This window comes from Lepisma saccharinum, chromosome 5, assembly GCF_977018435.1.
Source record: "Lepisma saccharinum chromosome 5, izLepSacc3.1, whole genome shotgun sequence".
NCBI classification, from domain to species: Eukaryota; Metazoa; Arthropoda; class Insecta; order Zygentoma; family Lepismatidae; genus Lepisma; species Lepisma saccharinum.
Genome location: NC_139233.1, coordinates 87232620 through 87258868, shown reverse-complemented (window position 1 = coordinate 87258868; position 26249 = coordinate 87232620). Strand labels below are relative to the sequence as shown.

The 26249-nt window shown below is 36.7% G+C and overlaps 1 protein-coding gene across 1 annotated transcript in view; it reads right to left on the bottom strand.

Annotated features, from left to right (window-relative positions):
* LOC145987928 (cytochrome P450 4C1-like) overlaps positions 1–26249 on the bottom strand; it is a 101382-nt gene that overhangs the window by 3641 nt on the left and 71492 nt on the right. The window contains exon 11 of the mRNA XM_083122747.1: positions 810–989. Coding sequence (XP_082978873.1) covers positions 810–989 — 180 coding nt within the window. The remainder of the gene's footprint in view (positions 1–809; positions 990–26249) is intronic.

Below are 26249 nucleotides of genomic sequence, written 5' to 3'. Positions count from 1 at the left end.
AACTTTTCAAAGCATTGGGTGAGCCCAAACACTTGAATTAAAAGTTCACAAAAAATCAAATTATTGGGTGGTCTCTGGCCCCATGGGACCATATAAATTGGTGCCACTGTACACAGTCGCCATAAATTGCGTAACGAAATTTTTGTATGTAGCTATGGTATGGTAAACATAATTGAATTAAACTTGAACACCATAAGTACGATATAGTAGTACCATAAGTACAAGTAGGTTGGAAATAACAAATGATAAATTTCTGATTTTCGGTTCCATCACATTCGAAATGAGTCCAAAACGATGTCTGGAGCTTTGTATGTTTCGGGATAATCTGTTGTTGTTGTTTTTTTAAGAAAATAACCATAAATTCTAAAAAAATAAAGACGCAAAATTTATTTATGTAAACTTATTTATATATATCGAGGATGAATTTTGTACCCCATGAAAAATGTTCCCCCCCTCGAAAAAATCCTGCGTACGCCAGTGTTGGGAGGCACAATAACCAAATGAAAACACTTTTAAAAGATGCGAACAGGGCTGAATCCTCTGCTACGAGCAGTTGAGGTCGACCATTTCAATCAAGTTTTTGAACATAGCCTCAAAAGAGTTTACACTCCTTTGCACGTTAACTTTATGCAAATAGTTTGCCCATTTGAGTGTGTAAACATTTCTCATATTGGCGTTTTTGGTGCGCAAGAGGGTGGGCTAAGATAATTTCGTGCTGAGTTACAGCTCACCTTGTGGTTACGCTCCAGTGTCTATGCTATACGCCAACATTTTGTTTATATAATTAGCCTATATGTGAAGAAACTTACCAATGCAGTTCCTTGGCCCAGCGCTGAACGGCACGTAGGAGTAAGGATGCCGTCCCTTGATTTTCTCAGGAAGGAAATTATCTGGATTAAATTCCTCTGGATTCGGAAATATGTCCTTGTTCCGGTGAGCCATGAAGGAGTTGATTATGACAGTTGCTCCTGCTGGCAATACGAAGTCTCCTAGAATGATTAAAATACTATTTATAATATGTGCCAGCCATTTCTTAATTCCTGCTACAACATTGAACGTAATAGCCCACACGTGGCCAATCAACTTTACTTACATGTGGGTGGTGGAAGCCATATGTCATTAGACATTCTAATAAGACTTTGATATTTTAAAGATAACAGTGCTTTATATTTATAGCAAAAATATTTCCATGAGAAATTCAAAATTACAACTGCAAAGGTGTTATTGACATAAATAATTTATCATACTTTTAAATGTTGTTAGTGAAAACATAGTGAATCAAACAACAGGTGTGCTTAACCCATGCCAGGGCCAACCCGCAGCGTAAAGCTGTTTCCACTACAAGGCTCTCTCTTCTATAGCCTTCTATTTTTTCGCTTATGTCATAACTTGTCCTAAAATGTTGAGATATTTTTTTCCAGAACACAGTTTTTTCAGTGCCATCTCGTGCTGTCTTGTTGTTGTTTTCCTGCTGTTGCTGTTTCAGTATAAAATAGTCATTCAGTATGGTATGAAACTTTAGGTAACTAAATACATTTTGTGAAAATGGGATTACTTCTACTTTAGGGACCCTCCATACAAAGTTTCTCGGAAAGATCATAATGATAATAATAGTAATGAAATAGGCACATGGTTCATCCGCGCCCTATACTCTATCCCGGGAATCTGTGGAGCAAGATTAAGCAGAAGGATAGGAAGAAGGTGGGCGGAGCGAAGCAAATACAAACAGCTGGGAGATGCAGTCGCTTTTACCCCTCCATGCAATCCTGATACCTCGGACGCGTTCATTGGTCGAGCCCTCTCGAATCACTACTTGCGCAGAGACTTGCTTTCGTTGGCTCGCTCTAGAGATACCCGAGACAGAGTATAGGTGTGTTTCACCTACGTCACAAATTGTTGCATTGTGGGTTCGAGCAGCCACGATTGAGGCCAGTTCTTGTAAGTATACGGATTTCAAGCGGCAGGCGGGAGATATTAACAGACATTCGAGTAGTGGGGTTGATGCTATAACAAGCACCACTTATAAGTGTAGAAAAGGAGAGGCTATTTGATTGAACAATCCGATTTGCCTACACTTAAAACAATGGCAAGAGGGGCTTATACCCCAATTCTTCAGGTGTGATATGCCCTGATTTTTTAAGAATTTTGAATTCTAGTGTAGAAAAGGTGAAGCCTCTCAGACAGATTTGCCTACACTTAAAACAATGGCAAGAGGGGCTTATACCCCAATTCTTCAGGTGTGATATGCCCTGATTTTTTAAGAATTTTGAATTCTAGTGTAGAAAAGGTGAAGCCTCTCAGACAGATTTGCCTACACTTAAAATTATGTCAAGTTCCATATGATCTTATTGTTTTAAGTGTGTTTTTCTGTCAAAATTCCTGGGATTTTGAATTCTAGTGTAGAAATGGTGAGCCCCCCCTCAGATTGATTCTGCGATGTGTACAAAAGCTGAATCTCTCAATTTGCTGTCTATAAGCTTGTCAAAAATAAGCCGCCCCCCTGTTATTGTTTTGGCTACATTTGAAATTGAGCGAAAAATATTTATATTCTCAAGCAAAACTCCCCGATCAATATATTGAGCCAAGGGCAGGCTGTTTCATGTTTTTTCTAATCTTTTGATCAGTCACATGTCCCGGCAGGCAATTAATTATGCAGGGGCCTGGGAGAGTTATGCGTGCATCCAAGAGATATAATCTATATTGTGCTTTTCAGGGAAAATTCCCCCCATACATGCTCTCATGTTATTGACTCCAAGAGGAATTCTCAGTAATAAGAATATTGACCCCTTGCATGACAAGCCGGAGCACAATTCTGGTCTTGTCTTGTTGTGTTAATATAAACCCTAGCGGGACTTACAGAGAATATTCCTTGCACAATTTTAAAGTCCAACTATGAAATTGTATTTAGCTGATATATAGCTATGAGCTCTGGGCTCTCAATAAAATGTGGACATAGTCCCATGGCTTATTGCCTTGTAAACAGGAGGCTCGGGTTTGAATCCTGATAAAATATAATGCCTCCCCTGATGGCAAAGTGTTAATATTGGTGCCTTGTAAACAAGAGGCTCGGGTTTGAGGCCCGACAAAATGTGTAAGATTGAAATACATGTGGCAAAATACTATCTCTACACGTGAGATTTTGAGAATATTCACTGCTAGCTGATATACAGCTGAGGTTTGAAAGTGTGTTGTACAACAGCATAAAAATATACACACACACACACATATTTACTTCTGGTTTAAGTTCAATTGGACACCAGCCTCAACTCATATATCTAATACTAAGACAATATAATTCTTCTAGAATTGTTCTGTGACTCTCTCATTTCTTACATCATAAACATATGATTTTTCACCTATGAGAATAACACTACATATGGTGTCATCAGGTAATGCCTCATGGAATTCACAGATAATTTTAATGTTTGTCCTGTCATTCACCACAACTTGTTTCCTTTTTGAAGCATTGATGACAAACATGGGTCTCTGTGTTTTGAATTCATCTGGTGTGTAATACATGTCAGTATTGCCAGTAGTGACTCTTTTGAATGCTGTAAATGCTTCATATAATTTAAGGAAATCATCCTTGGACATGTCTAAATTATAATTTTCTCTAGGAAAGACCTCATTTCTGCCATTTTTAAGATATATGTTTTTGATGTTGCAGTTATCAAATTTACTTGAATTTTTTTCCTGATTGTTGTGTCTTCCAGTCTGAAACAATACCACTACAAAATCAGGCATGTCATATTGTATGCTGGAGAATGAATTTGTAGCATCAAACTCATAATAGGTACCAGATGCGGGCTTCTGTACACATTAATATGTATAAAATTGTAAAAGAACCTGTGGATTTTTTATTATATCTGCTTTGTATTTAAGAGCATAACTGGCTTCATATTCAACAACCGGGATTCTTAACTCCATAGTCTGAATAATGCATTTGCCTGCATCTGGTAGGGTATTAGGCAGAGCTTCCCCTGTAGAGTTTAATGTACTGTACTTCATCAAAGCATTGTTATCATTTGCAGCTCTTCTAAATGTGATTCTTAAACCACCCTTCCACATAATATCTTTGTAATCTGAGAAGAATCCTGGCAACAGGCGCATAGGGAACAGCACTGTGTGGCTCTTGGTTAATATTTTATCACCAGCCTCAAATCCACCTATTTTGTAGTAAGAAGCCTCGGTTTTGGATAATTTTAGAGTGGCCAAAGCTGTGGAGGTAATGCCGGGATAATCCACTCTGTTTATAACAACACCATGCTTTCTGATCTCAATTTCAGAGAACAGATGGGGCACAAAATTGTCCACCAATCTTATATTTGAATTTGCCGGATAATCTGTTCCATCGAGCTTTACAACATTAAATTTGATGTATAGATCTGCTCTGTGGGGGTGTATAAAGCCATCCCCTACATCAAGATCAACCTCAATTTCTGTGTTGGGTTGATTTAAATTTGCAAATGTCCTCCTGTTTGGGGGGAATGATTGTAGCTCATAACTCTCAATAGTTTCCATTTTTTTTGTATGTATTTTTATTTAAATATTAATCTCTATGATTGCAGTTGTTGTGGCTCCAGCAAAATCAACTAATTCTTCTTTTTCATTAGTGACCATCAATTCAATATTATCTATTCTATTATGGCACACAGGAAAATATAATGTTGGGGATGGAGTGTAGATGATTGGCTCCATAAATTCAGAATTAGGTTTGAATGTTGCAATGATGCCAGTTTGTTTGTGAGTGCCTATACCATTTGATTTGGTGATCATACCCTCAGCCACATTACAGTGAATATTTAGAGTCTCTATGGCTAAGAATTTAGGTATATTAATAGCAGTGTGTTTGATGGCCGCTTCAAGTTTTGTGTTGTTCTCAAAGCCTAACAGCTCTCCTATAGTACCCAGATCCACTGTTTCTGTAGCAGATACAATCTCTACTCTGTGAGTGACAGAATTTTGACTTAACACTATACCTCTGGGTAATTGAGCATTTAGAGTGGATAGATTATATTGCCCTGGAGTGATGACAATTTTTTGATCCCCTACTGCAATTGTATTGTTGTGGTGTGTAATATTAGGGATCAAGTACATGCCGTAAAATGCTCTGAGAGCTATTGTTTTGGGATACACTATGTCATCATGCAATTTGAGTTTCAATATTGAATTTTGGCTGGTGAGATGGAATACCCCCATGATGTTTCAGATATAACAGGGCTTTTTGAAAATTTTCAATTGATGGTTTATTTATTTGAGACATATATCTAAGAACAGATAAACACAAATGTCCGCAATTAACATCTTTGAAATTTTGAACACGGGCATTATTGTAATAAAGATTAGCTGAATTTAGATATTTCATTAAATTTTCAGGTGGAACACCTCCAAATGAATCAAACACAAATGCCTCATTGTTTAAATATTTAAGATAACAAATCCAGTGAGTGCCCTGATTTTTGTACTTATCCAAATTAACAATGCCACACTCTTTGTTGAGTGGTTGTTCTGGCAAAGAATCAGACATGTACACACCTCTAAAATTTTTGATGCCCAGTGGCTTGATTAAAGCTTCAATATCTTGGTTTGTAAGCGGCTCTTGTTTTTTTTTAAATTTTAAATCAAATTTTGATTTTGCTCTGTAACAGTTTTGATATTTTTACCTAATTCACTAATAGCATCAATAATAGGCTGTTCTGTTTGTTTGTGTTGTTCATAAATTCCTCGGTTCTGTGATTTCCATCCCTTAAATCTTTTTACAAGATAATCTCTTAATTTAAGATCATCAATGATTGGCCTTTTCATGGTTATTTATATATGTTTCAATGTCTAGAAAATTGTTGATTTTATTTCTGTATTTGCCACTATTGGGTTTTCTTGTCATATCAATTGTGACAAACCCATAACTGTCCTGGTTCCAGCACCTGCTGCAAAACTTGGAAAAATCATTGTAGCTCAAGTCCCCACCTACATATTCATCATGTATGTGTTTGAGGTTGGTATGATCTTGATGAAACACACATATAAAATTGCTGTTGTCTCGGATCAGTTGCTTCGGTATTTTTGAAAAAGTCTGTGCCAGGTAGAAGCAATCAATGTTTTTGTGCCGGCCCTGTGTAAAGAAATTTCTAACCTTGTTTTGATTATCCAGTATAATGTCATCAAACACAACAACAGAATTATCGAGACATTCATGAAGTGGCTTAACATCTGATTCAAAAGTGGGAATATCCAATCCATCATATAGCTTCATCAGCTGCTGATATTTTAATTGTTCCAAGCTCTTAGAAAAGACATACAAGTGCCTGTTTTTCCAGTCTAACCAGTTGGGTGCCAATAAAAAATTATCAACCATTAGTGTAGTTTTACCACAAGCAGATGGCCCAACAATAAGACACCTAATATTATCAGGCAGCAAGTTGCCATTTCTCTTATTCTGTTGTTCAGGTTCTGGCAGCCTTTTTATAACATCCCAGGTGCTCATATTATTATTTTGTTTGGATCGATCCAGCTGTGTTCTGGAAGTCCTAGCCATTTGACAAATAACTTGTTGCCTTTTCTGCGGATGATTTTTTCTATGAGATATGTGTCAGGCTGTTTAGTTTTGCTGAGCTCTTCTTCATAGAATCTGCCTTTGAGAATTTCTCCTCTGTGGTCTTTTATTATATATGTGTTAAGGGTCCCGGGTTTAACTTGAACCACTGTAAATAATTCAGTGCTCCAGTTTCTTGTAAAGCCTCTTTTGAATAAGTGCTTATATTTGCTGATTCTTACTTGATCACCCACCCTGTATTTGGCCTTTCTTGTTGTTGGCTGGTATCTAGGATAATAAACAGTGCTGATCAATTTTTGCTCATCAGATGAAGTTACTTCAGAGGGTTTCATGTTGATTGTGGAATGGACCGAGTTGTTATATTTATGTAGAAGTTCTGGAAGAATATTAATCCATTTATAATTACCTTGAAGTGTAAATTGTTTATACATAAGATTTTTTAGGGTTTTGTTGAATCTCTCTACAATTGAGGCTTTGAGATCACTGTAACTCGAATAATGTTGTATTGCCTGGCTTTTAATAAATTGTTGAAACACTGAATTATAAAATTCATTGCCATTATCTGTTTGCAAATAGCGCGGTGATCTTCCACTCTGATTGATGATTGTTCTGATGGCTTCTGTAACACATGTTCCAGTCTTGGATTTGAGTGGCACAGCCCAGGCAAATTTTGAAAATGTGTCTATTACAGTGAGTAGATACTTGTAGCCCTTGTTGATTTTGTCTAAGTTTTTCAACTGTCCACTTGCCATTTCAATCAAGTCCCCTTGCCATAAATCATCTATGCCTTTTGTGACTACTGGCAGTCTCTTAAAATTATGTCTGGCCTGTCTGTGTAATTCATCAACAATAATTTGTCTAGACATAATATGAAAACAAGAATATTGCAACTATGGGGTGTTCAGCAGCTGATACTGCAGGATTTTCTAAATATAATTTGTCCCCTATTTGTATTTTAAATTCCAGAGATCCATCATCTTCAACATATGCTGTTTCTAATGTATTGGGATCTGTAAAATCCTCTAACTCTACACTGGTGATTTTTACTTTGTTGTCAGCATTTGTTATTGATAAGGTGGGGTAGTGGTGTGCCTGTGGTTGAAGCCAATATTTGATCTTGATTGGTCTCAATGTGCCCCCAACAAAAAATTGATAATAAAATTGTGCAGGGGATAGCATATATATTTTGCCACCTGGTGTAAATGGTGAATCATATTCTTTGTTGGGAATGCTGTACAATTCAAGAATTACTGTATGTTTTGGATTCTCGATTATGCCTGTTATTTCCTTTTCTGCTGTAAGCAATCTGCTTGTTACAGATTCAAGGTGCTCATTGATGGTCCTAACAACATGATCATGGCCTGGCTTAATTTTTATGTCCACAACAAGTTTCTTGTATTGTTGCACAATTTCTTGAAGCTGGGTGGCAAAAACAGACAGAGCATTTGCTTGATTGGATTCCATGGTTCCTAGCTGTTGCTTGATATTAGCTACAATTTGTTGCAAATTTTCAACAACTGCCAATTTTGAATTTTGAGCAGTAAGATCATGGACCTGTCTTCTGATATCCTCAAACAGGGCATGCAGTTCATTAATATGTTGATTGGTTGGTAGAGTGGGCACTGTCTGAGTGAGATGTTTGATCTCTGCTTGGATATTCTTGATATCTTCTGATTTCAATATCCTATTCACTGCCCTCTTAATATTTTTAAGTTCCTGTGATGTAGGAAGATTTGATACTGTATTTTGCAAAGATTCAAGTGCCAATTTTACATTGTTTAATTCAGAAGCATCAGCCACATTTTGCATAGCATTTTGGAGCAGGGCTATATCTGCCTGAGTGGGTGTGGATTGTTGTAAAATTTCAAGTTTTGTTTGAATATCATCAATCAAATGATGAAAATGAGATAGTTCAGATTCAGTGTTGAGGTTTTCAAGCTTTGTGATTTGGTGCTGGACACTAACAAGAGTATCTACAATACCGGGCAGGCGAGATTCTAGAGTTTCTTGTACATTTGCCAAATCACTTTGCACTGCTGCTATTGTACCTTCAAGATGGGTTATGGTACTTTGATATTTTCCAAAATCTTCATATCTTTCAAGTTGCAGCTTAATATTTGCTACACTCCGAGTTATTGCACTCAAAGCATCAGAAGATGGCAAATTGTTCATAAAATTTTCAAGTGTCTCAATTTTTTCTTTAACCTCGGCTATGGCATTGTGCAGAGGATCCAGATTAGGTATTTGGAGTGATTGAATCTGTTCTTTTAGAGTGGAAATCACTAGATCAAAATCTTCTTGTGATTTTATGCTTTTGACAATTGTTTGGAGCTGTGCCTGGACATTATTAATCTGTTCTTCTAATTGCTGTTTCAATTTCTCCGAGTTGGTGGCTTGGGTCTTAAATTTGGCTTGAAGAGCTGCTACAGCTTCTTCTAAACTTTGAAAATTATCTAATGTGGCCAAGTCAGTATATTTCTGAAGCAGCAATTTGAGTTCTGAGTCAAATTTAAGAAGAGGGTCCATGCATTGTGATTGCAAATTTGTAATTTCTAATTGAAGACTGGCATTCAGTGTGGTTTGTAAAGCTTGTAAATCACTTCTTAATTTCTTGACTCTGACATCAAGCATCAGAATCTCATCACTGTGATCTTCATGCCTTGTATGGCCAAATATATCATTAGGCATTTTTGTTTTAGTGGTTATTTATTATAGAGTATCTGATTCTTAATTCTATAAAAAAGGGTATAAGCTTGTCATAGGATCCAGGGACCTCAATATATAAGCAGTCACCAGCAGAAACAGTATATACAGTGCCAGAAATCATGTTTGAGTGCTTAATTCTATAAATATTTCTCCCTACTGAAATCTTGACATCACCCTCAGGGGTTGTAATAAATTGTAATTGCCCACCTACAGGTAATTGGTAATGATTTAAATTATTGTTAAATATGTACAATATTTTACCTGTTTCTTCATCAACATCTGTAAGTATGCTGTTCAGATGAATAATTAAGAAACCACTCAGTTTAGATATCATATCAGAAGAGGGTTGTGGTGTTGGCAGCTCCATAATAGCCTGTTTTTTGAACCTAAATAAGTTCAGAGGCATGTTTATTTATTTCAAATCATGCTCTGTAATTGGGCATTGATTTCCATATTTCAAATCACAATGCCCCCAAGGTAAAGTATGTATGCCACATGATAAAATGCATCTCTTATCATCATGTGGGTCCAGAGCCACTTTTCTTACAACATTTGTAGTCAATAAGTGATCCACACTCTGAATTCTGGATTCTGATGTTTTGATTGTGCTACATGATTTGAGACAATTTTTATAATCTTCAAATTGGAGCTCTTTTTCAACAGTTACTCTGAAAATGCCCTTGGCTTTTTTGGCAACAGCACCACTACATGTTTCAAAACTGTACATCTTGGCTCTTAACCCAGCAAATGCCACAATAACATCACCAAATGTCTCATCTTTTAACTTGCCAGGCACCTTTTTGTTGTGGTGTTGAATCTCTGTATGTTCACTGGTATCAAAATATTCAAGCAATGCAGCCTGTGCCATATCTTTATAAATATCTTCTGTTTTAATATCAAGAACAAAACTATCTGTATCCATGTACATCAATTTTACACAATCACCATAAAAAGGTTTCAACACATCATAATACAATTTTAACATGTGTAATTTGGCCAATTCCAATATTACAGCCCCTACATAAATAGGTTTATCAAACTTAATTTTTGTTTTTTTCATGTTGAAAAGTGCCATATTTTCATCATAAATTCTTCTATAATTGAAATTAGGTTTTGCAACCAATTTTTTGCTCAGGCTAGGGTCAGTAATTATTTTAACATCGGTATGTTTTCTGACATTTTCAATAGTTTTGCCATATACAGAATTGACCATCAATTTAAACAAAGATTTATCAAATTGGCTTATTGCTGATGTTCGAAGCTCTGTATTTGTATCAATATAAGGCTTCAACCATTTTGAGTGCCTGAACCATGATTCATCAGGAACTGGAGGTTTTTGTAATATATGACATAGCCCTGTTTTGGCTCCAGTGTCATCATGAGCTTCTTCTGTTTAGAGCCAGGTGAGCACTGAACCTCGGGAATTGGGGGCAGATCAGAAAATTTGTTGTGTAAATTATCTGGAATTGTCAGATCAACCTCTAAGAAGAGGCCATAGTCACTGTCATCAAAATCCTTAAGATTCTCAATATTGAAATCTTCAACCCATTCAAGCCCTGAATATGGCAGTTTATCCATCATGGCATAACCATACAGGCTGTTTGCATCTACATACAGTATATAATTTGATGACAGTGCTGGATCATAATCAGGAATATATTTGTTATTTGCTCTGGCATATCTCTGAGAACATTGCACCATGCCTCCTCTTATACATTGTTCCATAAACAGATACATATCTTGATCTTGGATCAGATCCAATTGCATTTTAGTGTTTAAAAACATTGCAGACCATGCTAGGCCCGGAGCACTGTAAAAATACATTGGATCCAGCTTATAATTTTGCATGGAAGATTTTCTGAATGCCTGCAGTATATCAGCTAAGAGGGTCACATCAAGTTTTAAATAAGCCTTGTGATAATCACCAAATGTCTTGCATTTTAAATTGTTCCACATCAATTGGGCATGGTGATAATCATCATCAGTGATTCCAGATGCTCTGATTTTGCTGTAAAACTCTTGTTGTGGTGGCAGAGAACACTCATCAAATTTAGAAAAATCTGTAACATAATCATATGGATATACACCCTTCCGCCTAATTAATTTCAGCTCCTGATTTGGAAACAAAGCACATGTGATTTTGAATTGATCATCAGATAATTGAGTGGCCAGTGTAGCCAGGCTAGCCGATAAAATTCTGTAAGAATCAAGAAATCTTAAGTGAATAGGAACACCATTAACTTTAATTATTTTGTTAATGGCAATATATTTCTCATCATTTTCAGCTAAAATATTTAAATTCTGCTTGTCAAACCCCTCGTACCTGATCAAATGATGAAAATCATAATTGGATGCTCCATGGCAAAATATAGGGATAAATTTTGGTCCCTTGATCTTAATATTACAGCTATTACACAGGGCCATTAAGAATTTACCATCTGTATGAGAATGGTGTTTCACCTTGATATTTGCATCTGAAAATTCAGAATCACATACCGGGCATTTTTCTGCATTGTTGAAATCTTCAATCTGTTTCTCTGTTAAAGGCAACATGGGTTTTGATTTTAATAAAATATTAGATGCTATGTCATGGCACTCATTTTCTATTCTAAGTGCAAATTCTTTGATGGCATCTGCTCCCATGTATAAATTTTCTTTACTAACAACACCATCCTGTACAACCACATAATAAAAGCTGGAAGGTTCATGTAGCTGGTATGGTGTAATTGAAGATTCTTCAGGATCTGGATTGCAGAATGCAAGAGGTTTGAGGTTTGATTCAAAATCACACAATATATGCTGGGTGTTCCAACAGGGCTTCAAACTTTTTGAATTTGGCATTTTCACTTGGCTTAGGCATAAGCATATGAACAGGTTTATGATTCCCACAGTATTTCAGATGCTCAATTAACTTGTTTTTAGCAATTTCTGCATTTTTTTCCCGAACCCCATTCACCATTTTTTGACCATCAAATACAGACAAACATCTTCTGCACAACTTGAATATTCTATTGGATTTGTCTAGTTGTGTTCTGACTAAAGCTTCAAGATTATGTATCAGAGTGTAATGATATGTGCCATCCCCTTCAATTAAGAGCAGATCAATCGGAACAGCAGATTCATCATCAAGTGTACTGATTCTGAGAGGATCTATCAAGCAATTGTCACGGCCACTAGAACAAGTAAATACATTAATAGATAATTGTTTGCCATTGATGTGCCTGGCCTTTTTTTCAAATTTATCAATATTCTGGACAGACATTGGATATTCTAAACCCTCCATTGCCTCATCAAAATCATTTTCATGCTGTTTATAATAAGTTATTCTATCAGGATTCCTTGAAACTGGATACAAAGCAGCTAAAATACACCACAAAAAGCATTTCTGGTCATTATTTTTTATATTAACCACGGCTGTTTTGTTTTTGATATTGGCAGGTAATGGCACATAAGTGGAACCTTGTAATGGGTTGAATTCAGAAATATTAACATATAACTTGTGTGGAGAACCGCATAGGCTCCATCCAGACTCTTTTGCTGCAAATTCAGAGTGTTTAATATTCAATTGATCTATCAAACTGCTTATTATTTTGTCTGAATTTGCATTTGAATATACCGGTACAGTTTCTGTTATGTGGGGCTGTGTAAATTTTGTGCCATTTGGCTTCTTATATTGTGTAAACAATTTGAGGGACAGCTTATAAGACCCATTTTGTGCATTTAGAATTGCCTGCACATTAGGATTAACACTGTTCAAAAAATTCTTAATTCCACATTTTTGCTCTGATTCAAACCGGTAATCCCTTAATTGGCCATTAAAACTGCTATGGATAGGTGGTGCATAGCATGGCTGCTATGCAGGTCCAGCATTAACAGGTGCTTCATGCTTCCTTTTCAGACCAGATGTAGATGGTTGTGGGGGCAATGTTGATGACTGTACATAAGAATTACACTTATGCCATTTGTAATATGCCTTGCTTAATATTTTGTGGCATCTTGGACACATTTTCATGGCCTTTCTGCATTTCTTACGGTCGCAAATATGCCGGTGCCTGGCCCAATGAGAACTAGATATATTTTTATTACACTGATTGCAATATTTTTGTTTTGGCATTTTTGTAGTTTATTTATATAAAATTTCTTGGTCCAAAAAAAACAGAACTATGCCAAAACAATTATAACAGCAATAACTAGGCCCGGGTGATCCCCAATATAAAATAATTTTGCTCTTTTTATGCTGTTGTAAAACACTTTTTACCAGGTTTTTCAGATCTGGGAGCTATCAATTGTATATCAACTAACAATAATTATTCTCAAAATCTCACGTGTGGAGATATTATTTTGCCACATGTATTTCAATCTCATATTTTATCAGGACTCAAACCCAAGCCTTTTGTTTACAAGGCAACAATATTAACATTTTGCCATCAGGGGAGGCTTCATATTTTATGAGGACTCAAACCCAGAGGCCTCCTGATTGCAAGGCAATAAAAACCATGGGGCTATGCACCACACTCTACTGGGTCTCCTGGGATTTTGACAGAAAAACACACTTAAAACAATAAGATCATATGGAACTTGACATAATTTTAAGTGTAGGCAAATCTGTCTGAGAGGCTTCACCTTTTCTACACTAGAATTCAAAATTCTTAAAAAATCAGGGCATATCACACCTGAAGAATTGGGGTATAAGCCCCTCTTGCCATTGTTTTAAGTGTAGGCAAATCTGTCTGAGAGGCTTCACCTTTTCTACACTAGAATTCAAAATTCTTAAAAAATCAGGGCATATCACACCTGAAGAATTGGGGTATAAGCCCCTCTTGCCATTGTTTTAAGTGTAGGCAAATCGGATTGTTCAATCAAATAGCCTCTCCTTTTCTACACTTATAAGTGGTGCTTGTTATAGCATCAACCCCACTACTCATTCGTGATTTAAAACAAACGTGCAGTTAGTGCAGATATGGGGGTTCCTGAGTAAACAAAAAAGGATCGATCAGACAATTCGATTATTGATGGCGGGGAAAGAACTTCCCGTTTGGCGAATTTTCCAATGTAAACAAGTAGAATTATTATTATCATGCTATTCGATCCACAAGCCGAGTGAATATCCAGCTAGCACAACTATTTTCCATTAATACTTTTACATTTCATAGTTACTATACTGAAATGCACAGTTATTGTATTCTGTTAGTAACTTTTGCAAGTGTCGTTCAAGAAAGGGCTGTAGAAGTTAGAAAAAATACTGACAAAATTTATATTGTGTGACCTCATCTAAAATTATAATTTTTCGAATTCTGAAAACTGTGGAACCATTTGTTCTTTGAATTAAATGGTAGAATTGGAAAATATGAATATGAAAAAATATCCTAGTACCTGTATTTTTCACTCATTTTTTTCGATCTAATGCATATATTTTACATTAATTACTCTGTTCGAATACTAACCAAGTTATTAACAATAAGAATAAGAAACTTCCTGCTTTTTTGCAACTTGAAATGAAGGATGCCAATTTCCAGAAGGGGGAGAGGAGGTGTCGATTGATCTACCGACGCCCATGGAGGGAGCGCTTATCAACAACCAAAGGCAAATGCGTTATAATATGATTATAAATAGTTCCAACTTTTAAATTTAATAAACACATGTGCGTTAGACAATTATAATTTTCGAAACACGTAAAATCTTTTCATTTGATTTGATGAAGTGCCGACTGCAGAGCCTACTCCCTCGTGTTTGTGTCCAATCTTTTCGCTTTACCGCCTGAATCCACTGATCTTTCCGTATCGGGCCTGTCTGAAAACGATGCATAGGTACCATAGAACAATTGTTTGTTCCCTATAGGGAATACAATATTTGACATCTTTGACATCAGATGTCAAATACAAATAGTGAAATACAAGACAGATCTCATGTTGAAACCAAAATCCACACAGATATTGTAGCCTTTTCCGAAGACACTGCCTTTACAACCAGGGGCGCTGACTTGTCAAAATTATTGGGGGGGGGGGCTCTGATCACTGAAATAAATGAATGAATGACTCACTTCCTCCCCTTTTTTAAAAATAAAAATTACGTCTTCGTATAGCAGTTTTTAAGCAGCTATTATATTCCTCATGCAAATGAAATGTAACGTGAAAAACGTGTGTCTGTTCATTTGTTTTTTAGATAACAATTAACATTTTTATTTAAAAGTAGGCTATGTATTTACATTAAGAGACCAACATAACAGTTTTATGCCGGCCTCGGTAGCCGAGCGTGTTGGATGGTCGTCACAACTCGCTTTGATCCGGAGGTCTCAGGTTCGAATCCCGGCGAGGGCATGGGTGTGCAACAGACTTGTAAAGAAAGGACATGTGACGGGTGCAAAGAACCTTAGTATTGACGTACCCATAAAAATAGCGAATATTTACAATATTTAACAGTTTTATTTAATTATTTACATAAATGCTAACACAAATCGCAGGCAAATAGTTTTACTTTTTTGTTCTTGCTACAATATTTTACTTTTTAAATTTAATTTTGCAATAATAAATAAACACATAGCACGTCGTACTTTAGCAATAATGCCTTTGATCATAGCCGTTCCCGATTTCGCAATACAGACTTTTCATAAGCTTTCCTTGCGTACTTTACTGCAAGCCAGTGTTAAATAAACTCAATGATTTTACAATTATTTCCCCCTTATTCTTTGGACTAGAGGAAGAGATTTCGAGGATAACTAAATATCGTACATATCAATATTGCCTGAAAGTCGTGTCTAGGACCTCAAATTGTTCAGAATTCACTAAACAACATACTGGTATAATTGTCATATCACCTCGTTATTTTGAAACTCTTTTTAGTAAAAATGTTAACAATACTCATAATTATATACTTAGTATATAGTAATAAGTTATGTGTTTTGCTGTCTCCGTTCATACCCCGCCCCCAAAGTTGATGGTTTAGCGGTCTCAGCCCCCCAAATTTGATGGTCTAGAACATTTCAAATGTGTATTTAAAGTTAAGTTCATGTAGCACAATTCAGAGTAAAGTTTACAAGAGAAGCAAAATAATACATTAGTTCCTCTTAAGCAAAATTATTTGAGGGGCTCTACCCCACATCATTAACATTGAGGGGAGGGCCTCGAGTCCCCCCCCCCTAAGCCCCATGGAGTCGGCGCCTATGTTTACAACTTTGAATTCAATGTTATTCTTTTCAAAACCGGAAGTGCAGTCCCCGCCAACGCCAAGGAAGCACAGAAATGTAAACATCCGGTGAATACTGCCCATAAAGAACGCTACGTGGTGAATATTATGTTGCAAACAACAAATAAAATTGGTCGGAAACATGGCGGCTGTGTGCATCCTGACGTCGCATGAAACCCACCAAGAGAGCTGGATAACTCAACCGTACTTTATATGCTACCCTCCCTTTTCATTAACCGAGTGAAAGTTATAAGAATCATGAGGAACTAAAGTTCCTTTTTCCAAAAATTATGTTCATAGATAGATGTATATATAGACTAGAAAATTAACCACGGGACCAATCTTGCTGTTGTGCAAGATCTTAACTCGATCAATCATACTTTCCATCTTTCATTACATTTTCATTATCACATTGCCGCAAGAGATTCAAGTTCTTACACATTAGTCGACAACATTTATAATAATATTTATCACTTATTTACTCTTGAATATAATATAAAAATGTACATTTTCTACGCGAAAGAATTATCTCAAGTAAGCAAGCTTTAAGGGGGTTCTAAAATCATGCTAAAGCATAGACCCAAATTTCTAAGGATATCCGTACAACCAATATAGATTTTCGGTAAGGAAGAAATTTTCCGATATAAATGATTGTTTTATTCACTAGAACATGTGAACCTTATAATTTTGTTACGATAGAAGGGATTTAAGTAAATAACAGAAAATATAAGGTCTCTCCGTCATGTTCAAATTGCTGCGTACAGATGGCGCTGCAGTGATAGTTCTGTTAATACCGGTGCATTTTTTTTTTATTTTATGACTAGTATGGAAGATTTCGTGGTGAAACAAAGATCACATGCTCTTCCCGCAAGTATCTGAAATACTATGGGAAAAAATGAAAATATTTCATTCCTTCAGAAAGTAGTGGTTATCATTAAAATTTTTGAAGTGGCGTTTCGTCGCAATATACTCCGTGGTGCAGATTTTAGCATACACTGTTGCCAAGATTTCATTCCGTGCTTTCTAACGATATGATCAATGCAAGTTCTTGAAAGAGTGACAATCAAACCAAGCTATCAGAGGATATCGAATGAGAACAAGGGAACAAATATTCCACGGAGGATGTTAAAAAGCTGAACAAGCTCGAAGGTAAGTCTTAATATTTAATTGCTTGTTGCTTAATATTATCCATCTAAAGCAAAATGTTTGAAATATAGGCAAAATGTATAATTTATTTACATGTTGAAGAAATATCTTCTGATTTAATTTCGGTGAGACTATCGCTTTAACCTATCAATTTCTTAAACACTGCATGACTTTTACTTCCAAACGAAGTTGATAATTCTTTGTAAATGTAAAATCAGAATAGAATGCTATATTTTACGTTAGGCATAATCCTAATAACTACCGTTTTGAGATCATTACTATTACTATAGCATAAAATATACGTAGCTTAATATAGATTATATCTGATATCATAAAATCATTTTTCCATAAAATGCTCTATTTTCATTCCTATAACTTAATTTCCAAACCTAGGAAACTCGTGCTATTCACGTTTCTCCTGCACAGAATCAAGTTTGGCAACTATGACGGCACTGCAGAAATTATAATTAATTAACATGTAGGACTAGGAGTGAGAGCCAAAAAAAATGCCCAAGCGTACACCGTATTGCAATGATTAGTTGATTGGATTTGTATTATGGACAAATTAATTAATTAAATTAACAAAGTAATTTACTCTTGAATACAATGTAAAAATGTACATTTTATACGGGAAAGAATTATCTCAAGTAAGCAAGCTTTAATATCAGTTAAAACAAGAAAAGCAAAATCTAAAATTTGCTGCCATCTATTGAGCAATTTTTAAACTACACTGCTCTCCATAAATTAAGCAACAAATGGTGATCATCCAATAGAATCAAACACAAGGCCGGAGGGTGTACATATTTTATTTGTAACGAAAGTGACCCTTGTCTGACACTAATAAGGGATATGATCCCTAACGCATTCGTTGCTTTCTTTCAGCGTGCCCACCACTCTTCTTCTCTTTTCTCCAACTGTTTTTTCTTTTACCTCATATTTTCGTGTTGTTGCTTAATTTCTGGAGGGCAGTGTACTTGCTTGTTTCTCATCGCCGGATAAACTGAGCGTTAATTTCGACCGAAAATCTAGGGGGCTACAGGGGGGAGGGGCTGAGACCAGCTTTGCCCTAGCCCCCCCTGTAGCGCCGTCCCTGCCCCCAAAACAGACACACACACACATGTTGTGGCGACGATTAGGAGGGGAGTGGGGGTCTGTGAAGTGACTTAATTTTTTTGTTCAATCTTATTGTGTGGCTTCTAAGAAAAGAAATAAAACTTCTTATGTTCAGTTCGGCTTGTGCACATTTTTAACAGGTTATGGGCCTAGCCCAGGTGTTCAAGAACTGTGCTGCAATGTACTTTAGAGTTGTTTCGTCACAGTGGAAAATTTTATCGTAAATTTTGTGTTGTATTCATGACTGATCACATGACATGATAATGCATGTAGTGCTTGTGAAGCTTTGAATCGAAATTTGTGCTATGTGATTTTTCTTGTACGTAAAGTACGGTAAGAAGAAAATTGAAACAAATTCGATACTACAACAATGACGACTCCGATCGTGATTAATAGTGGTGGACAGCCGAACATCGAGAAACTGGAAGGTGTTAAGAATTACGCCACGTGGAAGTTCTTAATGAAATTAACTTTGATCGATTGTCGTTTATGGGACTGCGTCTAAAGTACTACTCCAGTGGATCCAGTTCGAGACCAAAAAGAGTATGCCAAGATTTGTTTGTGCGTGCATTTTGCTTGCTACCCACATGTTAGAAATGCGCAAAGTGCAAAGACAGCATGGAATAATCTGAGGGCAGCTTACGAAAACCAAGGTATAAGTAGGTGTTTAGCAATTAAAGAAAGACTGGCCAGAGTGCGTTATGAAGATTTTGCTTCAATGGACGTGTACCTGGGTGAAATCATCTCATTGCAACAAGAGTTAGCGGATGTGGGATGCACTATCGATGATGAAGAAATCGCCGAAATTATGTTGAAGAGTTTAATCCTTTGGTAATGGGTATTGAAGGAATACAGACAAAACTTACCAACGAGTTTATGAAGTCACGGCTCATGCAGGTGATTTTCGACGAAGTGAAAGTGTTTCCAAGGATTCTGCATATTTAGCTTAAGATAAGAAGAAGGGTCCATTTGTGCCTATTTTCCATCATTGCAAGAAGGAAGTCCACATAAAGCCAAGATGTCCTCAACTACAGAAGTCTAAGAAGCGAATGAAGAAACATATAGTTACGAAGCAAGGACCAAGTTCTTCGCAACACAATAGTTCATTGTTATTGACTACCCACAGTGCTTATGCCAGTAAAATGTTTAATGATGATCACAGGTTACTAGTTTCAGGGTGTACTTCACATATGAGTAAACGTAAAGATTGGCTCATTAAATATTCAAACTCTAAATCACCTGAAATTACCATTGCAAATAATCAAAAGGTGATAAGTAATGGAATTGGTGATGTGAAAGTAAATCTCAAAAATAATGTGCACAAGTTAATATATGAAGTGATGTATGTTCCAGATAGTACAGCTAATTTGTTGTCTGTTAACAAAGTTACTGAAAAAGGTAATTTATGCTTTTTGATAACAAAAGGTGTAGTGGTTGCAATGTATCTGATATTGAAATTAAGGCTACTCCAAAATTTACAGAAACAAAGGTAGGTGGTATTTATAAGTTAGACCAGGCTAAAAATTTGTCCATGATGAATTTAAGGATATTAGATATATTTACTTGGTTTTCTCCAGATGGTAAAACTCATGCAGATAGATCATATTCTCGTTGATAAGAGAAGACATACTAGTATAATTGACGTTCGTACACATAGAGGTGCTGACTGTGCCAGTGATCATTATTTAGTAATTGCTAAATTAAGAGAAAGACTCTCAATGATAAATCATAAGCAAACAAAATCTAAAAGTTTTAAAATTTAATACAGGAAAATTTTCTGATGAAAGAATTAAGAAAGATTACCAAATGAAACTGTCAAATAGATTTCATGTTTTGCAGGATTTAAATGATGATGAAAATATAAATGACACAGACGTAAATAAGAATTTGGAGCACAAACGCAATGCAATCAGCAGCTAAAGAAAGTATAGGATACCATGAACCGAGAAAAAGTAAGCCATGGTTTGATAATGAATGTCATAATGTAATACAGGGTGGCTCAATAAGTCACTTAACACCCCCAGTACAAGGCCACTGCGGCATGGGACGTAAAAATGGCGATGACCAATCGTTATCAGGCCCAAGGGTAACCACATTGACGTAACCCGCATGGTCGGCAGCCATCTTGATATCCGCCATCTTGAATTCAACTTCAGAAATTTAAATGGGAAGGGGGTCGTGCGACATATCAAAATGGGCTAGAATTTCACCAGGAAAACAACTGTGACATTTGGTTTCACCTAACTTTAATTGTTGCAGAGTTAACAATACCACAAAGTTATGGCTCAATAAGTTACTTAACACCCCCAGTACAAGGCCACTGCGGCATGGGACGTGAAAATGGCGATGGTCAATCGTTATCAGGCCAAGGGGGAACCACACTGACGTCACCCGCATGGTCGGCAGCCATCTTGATGCCCGCCATCTTGAATTCAACTTCAGAAATTTAAATGGGAAGAGGGTCGTGCGACATATCAAAATGGGCTAGAATTTCACCAGGAAAACAACTGTGACATTTGTTTTCACCTAACTTTAATTGTTGCAGAGTTAACAATACCACAAAGTTATAACACATGCTCAATATGACGTCCCTCTTGCGCAACACACACGTGTAATCGTCTCTCCCATGACCTTACCACATTCTGAAGAACCTCAGGAGTTATTGTAGTACAGGCATCCACAATGCGTGTGCGCAAGTGGGCCAGATCCCTGATTTTCGTAGCATACACCATGGCTTTCAGGTGTCCCCAGAGGTAAAAGTCCAATGGTGTCAGGTCAGGTGAGCGTGCAGGCCATTCCACAGTCCCTCGGCGACCAATCCAGTGGTGAGGGAATTGTTGATCCAGGTACTGACGGACTATCATTCCATAGTGCGGTGGAGCACCATCTTGCTGGAACCATTCAGGATAGCTCCCATCCTCGGAGAGTAAGGATGGTACGATCTGCTCCCGTAGCAGAAGCAAGTAGCCCTCTGCATTTAAGTTGCCCTCAATGAAAAATGGACCAACAAGTCGGGAACCCCAAGTACCACACCACACCATTAGCTTCCCGCCTCCCGTCACCTTGCTGGGATCTGTCCAATGTGGATTTTCGGGTGACCAGTACCGCAGATTTTGCTTATTCACCTCTCCCGACACATAAAAATTAGCCTCATCACTGAACAGAATCTTGCTACCGACGGCAGGGTCACGTGGCAGTTGTGCTATAGCCCACTCACAAAACTGCAAACGCCTGTCTGGATCGTCCTCACTAAGGTGCTGCTGCAGCTGTATCTTATAGGGATGCCAGTGGTGGTCACGTACAATCCTTTGAATTGAACCCCTGCTGACACCGCTTTCCAGCGCCAGTCTCCGTGTGCTACGGGTTGGGGACTTTGCAAATGATGCCAAATCCGCTTCAGCAGTACCCTCATCCGTGGCTGTTTTCGGACGTCCATGTCGCGGCTTGTCATCCACAAATCCAGTATCTTGGAACTTTGCCAGCAACTGGCTGACGGCCACATGTGACACCGGTTGTCTTGCAGGATTGCGGTTATTGAAGTTTGCGGCAATGTCACGCGTACTTCTCTCCCCTGACATCAATATGATGGCAATCCGTTCCTCACGTGTTAGTGGCATTTTCGTTCAGATCAGTGAAAAAGGAAATATGCTACTCTTGACACGATCAATTCACATCATCACTCTTTTAAACTTTTATGTAAAGACAAAACACAATCGTAATTCCCATGCCAAACAATACTACAAGATGTGTACATACCGGTAAGTCAATATCCGGACATTTTCAGTGATTGGTCTAACAATAAATACCATATAATCACATACTAACGATTATTTGAACAATAAACATTTAAGCAAAAAGGAAAGGACGTGTCACTCTCCCATGCGGAAATCGCCCTTAAATTTAAAGTTAGGTGAAAACAAATTTCACAGTTGTTTTCCTGGTGAAATTCTAGCCCATTTTGATATGTCGCAAGACCCCCTTCCCATTTAAATTTCTGAAGTTGAATTCAAGATGGCGGACATCAAGATGGCTGCCGACCATGCGGGTTACGTCAATGTGGTTACCCCTGGGCCTGATAACGATTGGTCATCGCCATTTTCACGTTCCATGCCGCAGTGGCGTTATACTGGGGGTGTTAATTGACTTATTGAGCCACCCTGTAGAAATAAGAAATCAGGCTAGACATAGATGGTAAAATAACTCTGATGATACAAATCTAAGCAATTATAATAGAATAAAGCGAGATGTTAACTCACGTTTTGAAGTAAAAAAAGAGATTACTTGAAAAGCAAAATTAACGAAATTGAAACAAACAGCAAAAACAGAAATATCGGACATTTATATAAAGGTGTAAATGAATTTAGAAAGAGGTCGCAACCTAAAGTAAACTTGATAAAAGACAAAGACGGTGATTTTCTAGCTGACCCAAGCCATATTCTAAATAGATGGAAGAACTACTTTAATGACTTGTAAATGTTCATGTAGGAGATAAATCAGAAGCAAATGAAGTACACACAGCAGAACCTTTAGTTCCAGAACCTAACTTGACTGCAGTTAAAGATGCTATTAAAGGGCTAAAGAATAACAAAGCACCTGGCATTGATTTAATACCAGCTGAGTTAATTAAATATGGTGGAAATTCATTAATATGTCAAATTCATAAATTAATTTATTTAATATGAAATAAAGAACAAATTCCTCAACAGTGGAAAGAATCCATAATTGTTCCTGAGTTTAAAAAAGGTGATAAAATTAACTGCAATAATTACCATGGAATTTCTCTACTCTCAACAACATATAAAATATTATCTAACATTATTTTAACAAGACTAACCCCATATGCTAATGAAATTATAGGTGATTGTCAATGTGGATTTAAACGTAACAGATCAACTACAGATCAAATTTTTTACATTAGACAGACACTTGCAAAAGTGGGAATATAATGAAATGTCCATCAGCTATTCAATGATTTCAAAAAAGCATATGACTCGGTCAAAAGAGATAAATTATATAATAGTACCGGGTCCGTCAAAAAAAACATTGAAAATTTATTTTCCAACCTACAGGGTTAAATGTCTTGGAAAAGAAAGGCTACAGTCCAGTTTGAAAAATAAGTGAACTTTCTGGTCAAACTGAATGTTCCAAATGGTGGTTAAGTAAATGTTCAAAATGTTGGCCTTCAGCTTCGATACATTTCTGAGCAAGGGTCACGTGAGAGTGGTGTAAGTGCTAGTAGTGTGCTACGCATTCTGAAGAAAGGCAAGTTGCGTGTGTACATTCCAAGGCTGGTGCAACAGCTAAGTGACGACGACCCAGATCGCAGGGTACAATTTTGTGAATGGGTTCAGGAGATGATTACACGTGAACCGGGATTTATGGGTAGAATTGTTTGGTCGGATGAAGCACAATTCAAACTTAATGGAACTGTCAAAAGGCATAATTGTGTGTACTGGGCTGAAGATAATTACCACATTACTGTTGAAAAGGCTGTGAATTTGCCTGGTGTAAATGTGTGGTGTGGTTTGTCTCCTAGGGGACTCATTGGTTCTTTCCGTTTTGAAGGTACTGTAACTAGAGAAAAGTACCTAACAATGCTTGCTGATTCAATTTTTAATACATATTTTGTGAACATTCCCAATACAGTAAATAAAAATTCAGTATTCTCTACTAAGAACATATTTAAGCAGACCCCGAAGCACAAACACTATGTTTCTCACCCCAGTAACTGAGACAGAAGTCGAGAAAGTAATTATAAATTTAAAAAAATAAGTATTCATCAGGGCCAGATGGATTTTCAAGTCCTCTACTCAAAAATTGTGCACATAGTATATTACAACCACTAGCAAGTATTTGCAACACATCTTTAGCAATAGGTATTTTCCCTAGTGAGTACAAAATAGCAAAAGTGAGACCATTTTTCAAGAAAGGCAACAAAGAGGAATGCTCAAACTATAGGCCAATACCTATTTTTTCGGTCTTCTCTAAAATAATAGAAAAAAAATGCTAAATAGATTAGTAACTTTCTTAGAAAAATACGAAATTTTATCCAAACATCAATTTGCATACCAAAAAAGTAAATCAATATCAGAAGCTATTTTCCAATTTACGAATAACATACTACAATCAACAGACAAAAAAATGCATGTGTATGGATTATTTTTAGATTTTACCAAAGCATTTGATTTGGTACAGCATGACATTTTACTAGATAAAATGGACCATTATGGAATCAGGGGTTTAGCAAAAAAAAATGGCTCACTTCCTATTTAAAAGTCAGATGTCAGTATGTAGATATTAATAAAATAAAATAAAATAAATTGTTCCTCAAACAGATGTACCGCAAGGTTCAATTCTAGGACCAGTTTTATTTTTACTATACATAAATGATCTTCCAGAAACTTTATCAGTCTCTCAAACAATACTTTTTGCGGATGATACAAACATCATAGTAAAAAGCCTGGAACATGCGCAACTTCAAAAGAATTCCGTTTTGCCAACGACACAACTAAACACCTGGCTAAACAACAACAAGCTTTCCCTGAATGTTAATAAAACAGTTGTAATAAATTTTAATCCAGTAAAACAAACAAAAAAACATAAATGTAATTATTAACAATGAAGTCCTCAAAGAAAGCAATGCAATAAAATTGTTAGGAGTATGGATAGACACAAACCTGTCTTATAACATGCAAATTACTATTTTAACTCAAAATTTAAGCAGGCTCTGCTACATGATGAGAATCCTGAGACATGTTTTATCTTTAAATGATTTATGGACAGTATATTTTGGACAGATTCAACCTGTACTTACATATGGTATCTCTTTCTGGGGCAGTTCACCCAAAATGCAGAAAATTTTTATTTGGCAAAAACGCAAAAACGAATATTAAAAATTATGAAAAATGTATCACTCTCAAGCCCAACGAAACAAATTTTCAATGAATTACAAATATTATCTCTTCCATGTTTGTACCGCGGTGGCTCAGTCGGTAACGCGTCTAACCACCATGCTAAAGGTCCCGCGTTCGATCCCCGGCCGGTTCAAATCCGAAAACTTTTCTAACTATGGAAGCGGCCCCGGCGCCCACCCAGCGTCGAATAACATGGGTACCTGGTTGAAACCCTGGGGGGGGGGAAGGGGGTAAAGGTGGTCAGGGGCGTGATGATGATCACATCACCCCCACTCACGACCGGATCAAGAAAGTGTGGGGTGTTACCCCCACACCCCCTATACGCCTTCATGGCTTGTTGCAATGCACAGGGGAGCACTTTACCTTTTTATCCATGTTTGTACGTACATATTAGAAACATTTTTCAAAAAATCTAGACATACACAAATACAGCACTCGTATGCATAACTCCCTCCACCTTTCTACTGTCCGCACATCCAAAACACATAATGGTCTAGGATTTCAAGGTGTATAACTTTATAACTGCCAGAGGAATTCAAGAATAATAATTATATGTTATGCTATTTTATACTATTTTATACTTCTTACTATGCGTATGTGTTAATTCCTTTGTACTCAAAATTATACATGTAATT